General features: G+C 46.2%; 4 protein-coding genes across 4 annotated transcripts; 3 read left to right on the forward strand and 1 right to left on the reverse strand.

Annotated features, from left to right (window-relative positions):
• Positions 1–2,589: 2,589 nt before the first annotated feature.
• On the forward strand, positions 2,590–4,232 carry F5Y00DRAFT_274655 (uncharacterized protein; the record flags this gene model as incomplete). Its single annotated transcript, XM_048013399.1, has 7 exons — positions 2,590–2,651; positions 2,778–2,787; positions 2,851–2,959; positions 3,021–3,073; positions 3,192–3,677; positions 3,728–3,981; positions 4,037–4,232. 7 exons carry the CDS (start codon positions 2,590–2,592, stop codon positions 4,230–4,232), a joined length of 1,170 nt encoding a protein of 389 aa, XP_047867707.1.
• A 1,784-nt stretch (positions 4,233–6,016) lies between these two features.
• Positions 6,017–9,187, forward strand: F5Y00DRAFT_217102 (uncharacterized protein). Its single transcript, XM_048005589.1, has 2 exons — positions 6,017–6,166; positions 6,285–9,187. The coding sequence occupies exons 1-2, from the start codon at positions 6,136–6,138 to the stop codon at positions 8,975–8,977; spliced, it is 2,724 nt and encodes a 907-aa protein (XP_047867708.1). The 5' UTR covers positions 6,017–6,135; the 3' UTR covers positions 8,978–9,187.
• A 1,495-nt stretch (positions 9,188–10,682) lies between these two features.
• Positions 10,683–11,875, forward strand: F5Y00DRAFT_259270 (uncharacterized protein; the record flags this gene model as incomplete). Its single annotated transcript, XM_048010844.1, has 2 exons — positions 10,683–10,856; positions 10,952–11,875. 2 exons carry the CDS (start codon positions 10,683–10,685, stop codon positions 11,873–11,875), a joined length of 1,098 nt encoding a protein of 365 aa, XP_047867709.1.
• A 702-nt stretch (positions 11,876–12,577) lies between these two features.
• On the reverse strand, positions 12,578–14,181 carry F5Y00DRAFT_259271 (uncharacterized protein; the record flags this gene model as incomplete). The annotated part of the gene is made up of 5 exons (XM_048010845.1): positions 12,578–13,084; positions 13,147–13,377; positions 13,453–13,556; positions 13,631–13,744; positions 13,899–14,181. 5 exons carry the CDS (start codon positions 14,179–14,181, stop codon positions 12,578–12,580), a joined length of 1,239 nt encoding a protein of 412 aa, XP_047867710.1.
• Between the last annotated feature and the right edge of the window lie 518 nt (positions 14,182–14,699).

Raw genomic sequence — 14,699 nt, forward strand, 5'->3', positions numbered from 1 at the left:
TCACTACATAATGTAACGGGTACTTTGCATTTTCCCGCTAAGCCTATGGTGTACATTACATACGAAGTAGAAGATTCGATTCCATTGGCCCAGGGTTGAGCGACGAACACGAAGTGTTGGCAGCAAGCGGTACGCACCATAACATGGGGCTCTCTGCCAGAAAAGGTATGGCGGCATTGGTAGGTGCGGTAATCGGGTTACACTGCATGGGCCTGCAGTGGGCGATGATGACTGGCTGTCCAATGAGATCCATAGTGTATTAGTGACATGGGAGAAGTATCCGGGGACCTGAACTGCATCCAGAACCTGCTGAACCTGCTTCTAAACGATTTCCATTACAATAGCCAAATCAAGTACTGTACGATACGAAGTATGCCCTGGTTATCAATGCCATCATTTTCTTCTCCTCTACATATTACATATTACATAGGTACTGACAACTTGTTAACCACTAGTTACTTATAATTAATAATCTCCAGTTCAAGATTTAATAGCTAGCTACCTTTAAATATTTCCTATGTCACCATCCCATGTCTTTTACTCCAAGATCGGGTGACATACCTCTGTCTTGGTGGATCCACACCAACATCGTGCACTGTGTACACTACGCAGATGCTTGTTTAAACCTAAAAATAGGACGGTTTTCAGTCTTAGTCAAATACACTACATACCCGGGAGGGAGGCTCTGTCATTGACTACACCTCAGCTTAGTTCGCATTCGAGAAATCTACCACACATCAACTCTCGTATCTACCACATGGCATTTAGTTCATAGAGATCTATCAAAGGGGTTTTTTTTAATGAGGTCCCGGATTATATTAACTTGACCTAGCCTTAATGGGGATTTGAAAGAGTACCTAACGTAAGACATCAAACTTTGGTCCAGCGGCCGAAACATACATATATAGAAGACACACCACTATGCAAGTTGGAAATGCTCTAAACCCTGTCAGCTCTTTTTTTCTTTCTTTTTTTTTTCTATCAAGTAATGCCGGGTCTTTTTCTCCGACCCTAACTCCCATAATAGTCAGTTTACACTTCGACTGGCTGTGAACATGGCAACTCAATACGCTGTCAGCTAGAAACCGTAAGAGTACGCAAACAAGCTATTATCCCCTTAACTGGCATAAAACAGCAAAACCCCGATATTCGGTAGAGTACATGAAGTTTAACGCGATTCATTAAGGTAAAAGGAAAAACCCCTTACAATATACCTCTATAATAAATATGATTGGCCAATCTAATAATATAGAACCAGTCTATCTTCTTTAGCCAATCTCGATGTATTAATACTGAAAATAGTGGGTTTGCTGTTTTATGCTAGTTGAGGGGATAGTAAGTAGTCTTATATATGATTTATAAATACGTGTAGTCAGAATATTATTATAACGACCACTTGGTATAGATACCCCCTATTTTAGATTCAAGAATTATGCTAGTCAAAGATGTCAACTTATAGGGGAGTCTCAGTATCATGAGCATTCATATATACGTCGTCTTCAATATAAAACTCGTAAACGCGTCGGATATTATTTGAAATATATATACTTACGGTGCTACGAAGAATGGTTGATGTAATAGTTACCCTGTTCAAATAATTCCAGTCGGCAACCCCACAGATTTGTTGTTTATGAGGTGTCAATACCTAGGGATACCTGGGATACGGCTTCAGCAAATACCAGTTTGCTGGATAGGTATACAGAGATTCCCTCTACGTGTAAAATTAAACATCCATATTAGCATGTTTGAAGCAAGCTATCAAGGGAGATGATAGTTTGCTACTGTCAGATGACAAGGATTACGATAGGTGTATGACGTGATAAGGGTTCTAAGATCTAGCTTGAAGCTGTCTACCAGCTAGTCATTCATTATATTGTATATAAGAGAACCTTGGTTCCCTCTTAGATTCAGGAAAAGGCAGGCGTTAGTAGTATTCCGAAATATATACTATATGAGCTATTCGCCAGCTAGGTTTATGTATCCTGATTCCAAAATGTGTCGTAGCAAGAGAAGCAGGTTACATGAATTATGGCCATTACCCCATTAACCAATGGAGTCATCAGCAGCTGGTAACTGCCAAGTTTTCTCTTCACGCTTTGTTTTGGTATGGTGTATCTCTGTATTTTACAAATATTCATTAATAACCCGTTACTTCATTTACCTCCCTAACTCCTTAACACCTTTGTGGCAGTCTTATATATAATAATTAATTAACTTGGACAAATAGCTAGATATGTTGGACGATTGTTATCAAGCTAGGTTAGGTACTCTGTTATACCAAACGTTGGTTAAATTGCCGTGCCTACCTAGTTTGCGTTTGCAAATACCTTAGGTGCCTAGATTGGTGATTCCGTAATCGCTATCTGTCAGTTGCCGTCGGGTAGAAATTTTCGGCCAGCATAACCTACGGCGCGTTGTTTTGATTCCTGAGAGTTGCCTAATTCCTCACCACCTATTTATTTATTCACACGCCACCATCGCCGATTTATTCAACGCCTCCCCCCATTCATACGTTTGTCGAAATATTTGGGTTTTTGCTCATATTCTCCTTTTTCATTTCTTTTCTATCCCGTCTGGGGTGCTAATACCATGGACAAGCCGCGAGATACTGTTGTGATCGATAAAACGAACTTTGAGGTTCTTGTGCAAAAGTATGTTAACATAAAGTCTTGTCCTATTTGTTACGCGATTAGGGGATCCCCCTGCCAAGAATTATCTTTCTGCCTAGCTATTGGTTTTATTCTCGATATAGAAGCTAACATGTTATTATTTAATAGAGCCAACACCGTAAGTAGTACCTAGCCTGCCTACAACTTGGTTAGATCACCAGCTTTCTGACTTAATCCTTAGAGCAATGATTATCGACTCAGGGATATCATCCCCCCCGGCGAGATTGGTCCGCTTATGTGCCTTCCTATGGACGAGTATGAGGACCTTCTGCTTTCTCAACGTCAATATGGTATACCCTCCCCCTTCTAATTTGTCCACGGTACTTTAGACTTGTTCTGACCTCTTACTAGCAAACCTGACGCGTCACCTTGCGCAAGAAGGCATGACCGAGGAGCACATTACGGTAAGTATCGCTACCTACTCGAATTCTCTATAGTTGTACAATAATACCGAAACTTGAAGAATATACAATGGTCGCTCTATATTACAGAAGTATTTCAGCACGGGCTAACCATTAATAGGCTTTGAGTCAGGATGAACTTCCAAGTGTCCAGGCTGGCAAGGCCAAGTGCAAAGTCCCTCACCCAAAGCAGAAGGACGCACCTACCACACTCACCACACCCGGGCAGCCTAGGGATGACCGTGTACTTTCTTCAGACAAGAAAGCATCAGACAAGCAAGCATCGGACAAGCAAGCAGCAGAAAGTACTGGGGAAAAGTCGATGTTCTTGTCGTCTGGTATTCAGCCACGATTCAAAGAGTCGTGGCGCCAAGATGTAGATGGACTACAACTTCCCCTTGGGAACAAGACTACCTTTGTTTTGAAGGGTTTGTTGGATAGTATGACCTATTGGGACATTACCAGTGTCATTCGCGGCGGCTCTTTGTCGAGTTTGCGATGGGCATCTGACATTAATATCGCTTTTCTATCTTTCGTGGAGGAAGAAGCAGCTACGTCATTCTATGACCACGTACAGAAAAATGGTCTCTACATCCAGAATAGAAAGGTTGGTTATATTAGCTCACCTCTCCCTTGGATTGTCTAACAATACTATAGATTCAAGTCTCATGGGCTGCTCGCCCATACAACATCAACGGCGAGCTTGCTGCTCAGATCCGTAAGGGTGCAAGCAGAAATCTAATCATCCGAGACTGCGAGGGGAAGCTCACCGAACAAGAGATTCGAGAGGACATGGAGCATATCGATAAACTCGTCATCATCAAGGTCATGTTTTTAGATGGCCATTGCCATATCAAGACCAACGCGATCTCCGAAGCAATCGTCGCCAGAACTTGTATGCAGAGTAGACGGTAAGCCCCTCTGGACCTTTCAATAGTATGGCCCTGTCTAATAAATTCTATCTAGAAAGTACAAGCAATGGGTGATCCAATGGGGCCACGACGAGTGCTCCGAGCCGTTTGACGGTCCGCAAGAGTCACGTTCTCCAAAGCAGAAGGCTACTTCCAACAAGAAGCCCGTTGCCCGCGGTCAGAATCGCTTTGCCTCTCTTCGTAAAGACGATAATGACAACAATCATGGTACCTACAACGGTGGTAATTAGTGACGATAAGATCAATATCCTCTACGTTTTTGAGGGACTATAGTCTATAGTTCTATTGTACAGTTTAGGTTACGCAGGAGTTTTAGTGTTAGTGAGGTTCACTATTCTTGATTGTATTGTCTCCAGTTCACACATTTGCATGAGTCACGAACGACCTGTTTGTGATAAGAAACCCATTTGATTTTGGCGTTGAACGTTGGTAGTCCAGTTGTTCTAATGACGGAGCTCTGTGAGGGGTTGGCTTGACTACACTAATTACCTTATGTACTTGTGGTATCCCCAACGTGTAGTGCTTGATGTGTCTTCTTCATAGGTATCTATCATTAGGTAGCTAATTCATATGCTCATATGCTCCAACCAGACTTGCACCAGCTAGTAAGGCTATACTAATCCCTGAAAGTATTCATCGTGAACCATTTAACAGTTTGTTATCTGTTAGTTTTAGAGAGGTAGGTATGTAATTATTGGCGGTCATAATCCTTGTCGAAAATTAAAGCCCCTGCTTTCTTACCCACTTAGTCCCGAGGCTACGGCACTCCTGTGGGGCCTGTGTAACTGCACCGGACGCTAAATTTCGGTAGTTATTTTTAGATTATGAGAAGATACATCACATCTGGGCTATATCCAGATCCTACACAGAATTACTGTGTAGGTAGACTTATAATACGTTAGTCGATTTTGCTGTGTGGAAGCATACCTTCGATCCATAAAAGTACCTGCCTGTCTAAGTCATTAGTATAACTAGTAAGTATGACCAAGCATATCTCTAACCTAGTTATGTACTTCCAAATAATGAGAGTTTGGCCACGCAATACATAATGACAGGTATACGTAAGGGTTCTACGGGATAGATAAGTTTGTCGTGACATGTGGGGTACCCACATGTATATAAAGCTAGATCTTCCCTCATAGACTTACCCAATACAACTTCATTACAATCATTGTGACAAAGTTGCTCCATGCCTACCGATGTCGATATAATATTAAAACCTACAAATTCCGAGTTTTAGCATCCGGTTAAACATAACATTATCGATCTTGCTTAGTGCCGATCTCGTTTTAGAAACATCTATTCCAGTATGTGGAGTCAATGGTATGTTGGCTGGAATACTCGGAATGAGCCTTGTACCTATGTCCTGCTAATATGATAGCTAGGCATTTTCATAAGGTAAATATTTACGTAACTTGGCGGTTTAACAACACTGGCACTAAACGATTCAATTACATAGTACCTTCTGATTCTTTAAAGGGTAAATACACTATGTACAGATGTTTTAAAACACGTATAGGTGGCAAAGTTGCCCATTAATAGCCGCAATTCGTACGGATATTAAGGTTCTGATTTTTTAATAGCTTTACTGTCCAACTGAAAATTCTCACTGCACAGCTGCCCAGGTGGATACCTCTTGGGTATCTCGGTACATACATATGTATGTACATGTAAGTAGGTATATGCTTGTACAGTACATATTGGGGGCTTGGCAAGTTCCTCCAAATGCAATCAGCACTGGCCACGTTCTACAACTGCGAGCTTATCAGCCACAACAACCTTATTATCGTCTTTCGATCCCCACATCGGCAGACAGATCCTACCTAACTGCCAACTTAACAACTCCCAAACAGCTTTCATTCACTTCTCTCTATTCGTTTCGCCTAGAACTATAACGTTACTCACATACAATCAATCTGATTCCGTATTAAATAATAACTCATCAGTATCATTTAATTGACAGTAGTATTCCCCAGCGCAGTCGTGCCTCTTAAGCTTCGAGCTTCGAGAACTACCACCCACGCCACCCCTCACTTATCGCCTTCTTGTCGCGCCGTCCTATAATTGGTCGGCCTTCCAGTTCAACACAACATTCTGCCCAACCTGTGGTCATGCAAGGAAGTAGAGTTCAGTATGGCGCAATACAAAATGACATTAGAAGATTGTACGTATTATCGCTTCCCTAGAGATGGTATCTGTTTGATCTTGATCTGGCGGTTGATTCCGGCGCAGCGTTAAGCGCGTCATATATTGATGAGATATTAGCTAACGTTATTCCTTAGGGCTGGACGACCTCTGCGTTCGATTCATCATAAACCTCCCCCGAGAAGACCTCTCCTCAGTAGCGCGTATCTGCTTCCAAATTGAAGAAGCACAATGGTTCTACGAAGATTTCATCCGACCTTTAGATCCTGCCTTACCGACAATGTCATTGCGGAGTTTTAGTCTTAAGATGTTCCAGCACTGTCCTCTACTCGCATCATTCTCTGCGGAGAGTCATATCAAAGCTTTCGAAGAGTTCATGCAGTATAAGACAAGAGTACCTGTCCGAGGAGCAGTCATGCTCAACGATGATATGGATGCGGCCGTCCTTGTTCGGGGTTACAAGAAAGGAGCGAGCTGGAGTTTTCCGCGAGGGAAGATAAATAAAAACGAAGACGACCTTGATTGCGCTATCCGTGAGGTTTACGAAGAGACAGGGTACGATCTCCGGGAAGCTGGTCTTGTTGATAAGAATGAACCAGTCCACCCCCTTGAGGTTACTATGCATGACCAACAGGTCCGGCTCTATGTGTTTCGCGGCGTACCGGAAGACACTGTCTTTGAAACAAGAACCAGGAAGGAGATTGGGGCCATCAAGTGGTACAAGGTCGAAGAATTACCGGCATATCGTAAGAGGAAAGGTGCCGGTAAGAACGGGGTCGGAGGCCCTTCTAACGATAAGTTTTATATGGTCGCTCCATTCATGGTTCAGTTGCGGCAATGGGTGATGAAACAGAAGAAGCTGGACGCTCAGAAATTCGGACACCCTAGCGCTCACCACCACCCTCAGTTCTACGAGGAAAATTTGACGGATGATAATGTCGTCCACGAACCAGTCCAGGTAGCACCCACAGGTACAACCTCGGAATTTATTGATAGCGCAACAAAGGAGCTGCACAGATTGTTAAAGGTGAAGCCACCCACGCAGGGTCTTCAAATATTATCACCGACCTCGGACCAGCAGGCAGGGCAAGCCCTCCTGTCTCTTTTGCGGCCAAAGGTACCAAGTGACGAGGATGCATCTAGACAAGCACAAGGGGGGAAGACTCGCGTCCCGTTTGACCCCGCGTCAACCAATGCCTCCAAACTCGTGGCTCCGCATCACCATTATCCCGAGCAGCATGGACATGCCCCTAGTTACGGAGCAGCACGGCTCGATGCAAATACAAACGTAATGTACGGAGAAAACCGGTTAACGGCTGATGTAAATCCAAACTCGAGTCATGGACCAGCACGGTTGTCAGGTGAAGCAAATCCGAATCTAAGCTACACACAACAACACCGGGCTCGCCCATTCGTTAACGTCACCACCGAGCTTCCTGGTCCTCCGGAGTCTTCAGAACAACCGCGTCAATCCCGGAATCAACCGGTACAACTTGTACATCCCCAACCATTACCCCCGCAGGTACAAAAGGCCATGCTCCTACGCGGCATGGCTTCCTCCCCACAGGTCACGGACAATACGACCGCCCAGCCAGGACTTTCCCGATTACCACAGGGACATCAATACGGCGCATACGGTCCTCAGGTTCACAATCATGGCACGCAAGGCGGGTATCCTGAAAGGACGCTACCTACTGAACTACCTGCACATCCAGCCAACTTGTTGAATGTTCTTAAAGGTGGCGTAACGCAGCCAAATATAAACCAAGGCTTCATACCGGAATTATCAGGACAGGTTGCGAACATGCCAACGACGCAGAATCCCCAACACCAGTTTTCTGCACCGGGTAATGCATTTGCTAGCCAATACGAAGCTACAGCCATGCTCTCCGATTTGAACAAAACGTCGATAAACAATGGCCATGCAGTGCCATCGGGGCCTGAGGCGCGGCCTAGACTCCCGACTGATAAACATCGCTCAGATTTACTCAATATGTTCAAGAAGACCGAGTCATCGGCATCACAACATGAGGCCGATAGGGAAATAGTAACGCGACGTTCTTCCCGACTGAGCGAAGGCGAGAAACAGCAATGGCCCAATCAGCCTCATTCTAATGCCGGTTCCCTGCGATCCGCAGTCCACGAGAACGGCCGTCCTGTACAAATGAATCCTGAAGCAAACCTTCCATTCCGGGCACTTACCATACTGTCTCGCCCTCAACCTGGACAACAGTCACCAAGTCAGAACAGAGTAGCTTCAGCTGCCGGGTCAGAAACAGGCCAATATCCAGCCACAACATCACAGCTTAGTCATAGGTCATTCAGTAAGGGCTCGCCTTCCTTTACAAATCCGTCTCCGAAGCCATATCAGCTGGTACCACAGAAGGCGCAACAATTCGGCCGGTCGTCACCGAGAACCTACGCAGACTCGACGCACTCTTATCCATACGGTACCTCACATGGGAGTCAACACAACCCGCTGTCGCTGCTCCAAGGTCCGCCTTCTGCATCAGCACTGCCGGTTCCTGGTAGCATACAGTTCCGGCAAGACTCAACTGCCGAGCAGAAGAGTGCACTTTTATCTCTTTTCGGGAAGTCGCCGTCAAATTTCGAACAAAGCAAAGGGAAGGAGCCGGCAACGCTCGACCAGTTCAGTGCCAGCGCGGCTCCACGATCCCGGTTGGGCTCAGTTGCTTCTAGTGGAGGCGAAGGGAGACCAGGATTACGGGGGAACGCGCCGAGGCATGAGAGTCAAGCTCCTTTATCTCCTGCAGATAGGAATTTCTTGTTGAACTTCTTAGAAAATGCATCTAATAGCGCGAGACGTTAGCGGTGCATATTTGCTCAGGGGGGTCATAGAAGAGAGGTTTTTTATGATCTATGGGTGAGCTAATTTTAGGTGGAGGTAGAATCATGGGAAGGTTAACTTAAGGGGTCAGCGATAATTATCAGTATATTAGTATACCCCTATCGATGCAAGCTAGAAATTGCATTGCTAATATAGGCGTTGAAATTTTGGGAGCTTCATGATTTTATATGTCTTTATGTGATTGCATTTGTGAATCTAATCTCATTGATAACTGTCCAAGATGAAACCATATTCTTACTACTTATCCCCTAGACTGGCATAAAACAGCAGCACGCGATTATTACGTAGAGTACTACGAGCTAATCTAATCTAAGGCTATGAACCAATGAAATCAAAGTACTTAATTTTACACCTATTTTCGCCTGTGCCAGTTGTACCAGCATTTATCAGAGTTACAAATAGCTACGTTGTAAGTCTGACAACGGTATCTAGTCGTAATTGGCTTGCGATTGAGGCTATTCGCAGCCCTTTCATCCATATCAGTCAATCCTCGACGAGAGCGTCCCCAGATAGCTTGACGAGGACGTCCCCAGACAGTGTTACCTTTACAGGCCTAACACGCTGACGTCGTGGCTATCTTGCCTCATTTATGAAGCCGTTGTGGTATCCTCGTATTGCCACCTTTTGACGTTGATTTTGAGCCTCTTTTTCGAGCCTCAGTATCAAATCCGTACTTCCCCAGACCCGTTTCTAATAATATATCCAGTCTCCTAATGATTCAGCAGACCTCCATATTGGGGACCCTCTCTTTTCAGTCGCGTGACCGTGTATGAGGCTTATCCCAGACGTCGTTGTCAGGCTCCCATTTACACTATTCGTGTATGTGACCCACTTTTCAACGAGGAATTCAGGGTCAAATAGATGAAATAAGTCGTATTAGGGTGTTGAGAGGCCATTTTGCTATCGATAGTCAGTAAAAATAGGCTAGAAATGAGGTCGTCGACATACAGCGATTTGAGGCTATTTTGAAAAAATTCGTGTTTTTTAAAAAAAGACGTAAAATGCGAGGAATCAGCTCCGTACTGTTATGTATTATCGATTGTGAGGGGCCTCTAACCAATCAAAGGTTTTAGATTTCAATAAAAGTGGATCTATTACGGGATATGTGGCAAACTGACTGGTACTGTACTAATTTTGAGGGGGTTGCTGTTGTATGCCAGTCTAGGGGATAGGCATCTATTTCTTCTCTACGACTTGTCCCAAGTTATATGTGATATGTTAGTTATGTGATATATTCCTCTAAAGATTGATAATTTGGTATATATTAGGAGGTACATAAACAAGTAATGCATTAATCCAATATAAGGCTGGTACCTGTAGAATACGTACATGCATGTAGGCACGTCGTTGTCACCTCAAAACATTTTGATTTGTTTACGATGGGAAGGGAAGGAGGGAAGGAACCCCTTGCTTATGGTATGTATTACACTAGTTGCGGATGGGATGCCCCACCAACGGAACCAGTCATACATCATACGTACTATGTACATACAAAGGCGCGTGCTTCGTGTTACCAACTCGAACAACATCTAAACTCTAACAAAACAAGGTTTCGAAGCTTAGTTGCCCTACCGCTAATACTCTTCAGTTTCCTCCTTCTTGAATTCTTGAATCTAGTACACTTACAACAACCTCAAACCCCCAAGATCATTACCAGCTTTCCAATATGGCGCGACTAGCCCAGGCGCCCATCACCCAGAAGCGAACCATATCTAACCCAGATTCCCTGCCAGACCTTAATCGTCTCCTCGACCGCTTGCAAGAGAACATTCTCCGTGCCGATGCTGAGAGAGAGCGACGACTGAGGACAAGCGAGTATGAACGCGCCAAAGCTAGGGTCGTATGTACTTTGATCTAGATCACTTATCCCTCTGGTTTAATATTTAAGATTTAATAGATGTTAGAAGAGCTAACTTGACATGCCACTACTTCTAGAACATCGACTACGCCCGGTCGCTCCTAACAAAGCTAGAGCACGATGCGCTTACGATCAAAGTACACACGAGACGGCAGGAGGTGCAGAATGATCTAAATGGGAAGCGGGAGGTCCTCGAGCAAATCACCGAGAGGTTCCGCGAGCTCGAGGAGATCAGCGTGGATAGTGACGATGATAGTTCCGAAGGCGAGGATTTGCTAGGCGATATCATTAATACGCCAAGCGAAAGTATTGAGTCGACTTCAGCGACGGACCAGCGGGGAGATGATGATGATACCGAAGATGTAGGAGAGCAACCAAATGACGAGGCAGAGATAGAGACAGAAGAATCGCCATCTCTTATTCAAGAGTCGCAAATTCCAGACCATCGTCAGCAATCATCCAGTGCAATGCAATCACATCAAGCGACAACAACAACGACAACTTCATCAGCACCAGAACCAACACCCTCGGGGTCAGGAACCAGCACATCGCAGACCCTACGCCCCCGCGGCGGCGCTTCGCAACAACCCCTCCCATCAGACGTGGGCGAAACCAGCGCGCTGCGCACCCAACTCTTCGGCACCCGCCCCGACCCAACAACTACCAGCACACCCTCCACTACGGAAGCAATCATGGACCTCCACCGCGCCGAGCAAGACAAGCTCACGGAATCGATGGTGGGCATGGCGCGCGCGCTCAAGGAATCGACGCACCGGTTCGCGTCGTCGCTGCGCGAGGACGAAGACGTGGTGCGCGCGGCCGGGACTAATCTCGAGCGCAACGAGCGCGGGCTAGGCGCGGTCGCGGGACGTATGGGTGCGCTGAGACGGTTGACGGAGGGGAAGGGCTGGTGGGGACGCATGCTGTTGTATCTGTGGATAGCGGGCTTGGCAGTCTTTGCTGTGTTGCTTGTTTTTGTGTTTCCTAAGTTGCGATTTTAGGGGGGTGGAAGGTGACCGAAGAAGAAGAAGAAGAGAAAAAAAAAAGGAAAGGAATGGGGAGGGAAGTTGAAGGGAAAAGGGGGGGTAAGGAAAGGAAAGAGTATCTCGGTAGTGTTGACTTGACAGGGCAAGTTTATGATATTACGATGTTTTGGTGATGGTGCATTTACATACCTAAGGTAGCTGGGAGAGCTGATCTACTTGGCAAGTAAGGCGAAGGCGTTTACGCTGTGTTGCGATATGGTATGGTATGGTATGTTGCGGTCGTGTTAGCTTGGACAAGCACTCGACTTTTGACATTAACTGTAGGAGTTCATTCGATTCGCATTTCTATTTTAGCCCCGAGGGCAAGATGGCTGGCTATCTAAAATCAAACGCTTGCAATATGTAGCTGTAGCAAGCAAGCAGTATTTCGCTGGCGCGAGGGTATCTATGGTAAATCAATCAATCACCGCCAAAGGGGGGTGAGTGAGTGAGTGGGTGAGTGAGTATTCGAAATCCATCCATCGCTTCACTCCTACATTCATTCGTGCGTCTATCCAGCAGTCCACCACGTACTCGCTCACTTGCTCACTCACTCTTTCACTTGCTACTCCTCCTCCAACATGTCGGGTATATATCATCCAACGACGTTTTTCCGTCTCCGCGGCATTTTCCCGCCTCCTCCTCCTCCTCGTCGCTATCGTATAGCACCTGCGGCGCTTACACCTTTCGACTACGAGTCTTCCTCATGGTTCGGACTAGCGCCGGGAGGTTGCTGATCTCGGGCCGTTCCCCTTCGTCGGCCACCGCGGCGTCCCTGTTAGTATCGGCTTCCTCGACCTTTTGGCGCTTGGTCGTCTTGTGGTGCTTGACGGGAAGATCGTCCTCGTCCTCGTCGTCCTCGCAGGTACGGGCTCGCTTGTTGTTGTTAGCCGCGGTCTTGCCGCGCGTGCGAGAGGAAACCGAGTTCTCGCAGTTCGGCTTCTCTTCCTTCTTCTTCTCTTTCGGCTTCTCTCCTTCCTTCTTTTCCTCGTCCTCCTCCTTCACCTTTTCTCGGCGCTGTCGCTTCTGGCTACCGGCGTGCTGGACAGGCTCCGCGGGGCTCTTGCGCTTGCGGTCGGCAGCTTTGTCCAGCGCCGGCGCCTGCTTCTGGTCTTTCTTGGTGCTTGACGCCGAATCCGTGGCCGACGTGGAATCGGCGCCACTGCCTACCGGCTTTCCGCCAGTCTATTTTCACGTGTCTTGTCAGTTACTTGTAGCTGTGGCCATGGAATGGAAGTACAACTTACAGGAGGCTGGTACTGGAACTTGTTATCTTCCGTAGTTCCCGCTTTGGCGATGCGGTCGTCCCAGTGGATTCCAGTCTTTTGATGGAAAAACGCCTTGAACTCATTCAATGCAGTTTCTAGGAGCACGGGGGTCTCTCGCGGACGATGGATGGAAGGGTGGGAGTCGCGGGGTTTCTTGTAGAACTTGGCCGCGAACATGTAGAGGTGCGGCCAAGCGTTGGACTCCCAGAGCTGAGAGAGAGGTTAGAGGTGGGCGGTTGAGGGTGAGAGAGGGGAGAGGGGAGAGGATGATGGCTGGATACTTACGTAAAGCTGGTACTTCTGACCGATGTTTCCATTCTCCTTGTCGTTACGAGTTAGGGTGATCTCGTAGGGGAAGTAGGTATCATCTCGATAGATGTGATAAAGGTCTTGAGTGGGTGTTAGTTGTCTTGTTCTAGATACCGTGGATATAAGGGGAGGGAAGGGGGGGTTGGAAACTTACTCGTATTAACGAAAGATTCGGCCTCTTTGATGCCTTTCTGCGCCTTCGCCTCAAGCTCCTTCTTGGCTTGGGCTTTTTGGTCGATACGCCTGAGTGAGTATTCCTCCTCGTTTTCTATTAAAAAAAAATTAAGAGTGTCAGTACACATCATCGTTGTCCATAGATGAGGATCAGGCAGAGACTTCATAGTAACAGGCAACACCCATAGGGAAATATAATAATCCAACGAGATTAAAATAAAATAAAATAAAACCATCAAAAAACTTACGGCGTCGCTTCTTAGTGAGCGAATCCTCAAACCAGTCCTTGGTCACGATATGTGCCCCGTACTTAATCGCCAGCTTGATATTAGGGGTCCTCGCCTTGTACTGCTCAGGCGTAGCGAGCACATGCGTCACATCCTTGTCGACGACGTTGCAGAAGATTGCGCCGTTGTACGTCGACCAGCGCGCAACGTTCTCGTAAGTCCAATCGTCGCCGAGGGGCCCAGCGATAGTAATGTCACATTTGGCCAGGGTCGACGAGATACCTTTTCCCTGAGGGCGAGACATTGTAGCGGATGATGGATGATAGTTGTAAAAAAGGATAAGATAGATAGATGGATAGAATAAGAGTTGAATTTTTGGAATGTTACGTGCGATGGGATGTTCAATATTGAGTAGAGTTGTTATCGTGAGGTGTTGTATGCTTTGGTTGTAGAAAAGTTGTAGAAAAGTTGTAGAAAAGTTGTAGAAAAGGTTGGTGGTTGGGAAGAGAAGAATAGAAGAAGAGAGAAGAGGAGGGGATGATGAGTACCTGAGGTAGGAACCTTTTGCACAAACCACCTCGTCGCCTTTTTTGCAGGAAGGAGGAAGGAGGGGGTTGATTCACCAAAAGACTTGCAACTGTCACAAACAACTACTTGTAGTAGGTACCTATTCAGTGCGGTGGGGGGAGGGCCACGATACGAGGCGACGACGGGGAGGATAAGTGTGCGCGGAACCACTGCGAGTAACTCGTCCGTCACAAACTCCCAGATCATAAATTAGACTACCTCCAAGTTCAGAATGATCTTGGCCCAGGTTCACCA

The sequence above is a fragment of the Daldinia vernicosa genome (genome assembly GCF_022497035.1).
Source record: "Daldinia vernicosa strain CBS 139.73 unplaced genomic scaffold F5Y00scaffold_9, whole genome shotgun sequence".
NCBI classification, from domain to species: Eukaryota; Fungi; Ascomycota; class Sordariomycetes; order Xylariales; family Hypoxylaceae; genus Daldinia; species Daldinia vernicosa.

Excerpts from the sequence above, each read along its gene's own strand:
- F5Y00DRAFT_217102 (XM_048005589.1), top strand. The coding sequence starts at position 6,136 with ATGGCGCAATACAAAATGACATTAGAAGATT. Across the intron at positions 6,167-6,284 it reads CAAAATGACATTAGAAGATT|GGCTGGACGACCTCTGCGTT; the intron begins GTACGTATTATC and ends GTTATTCCTTAG.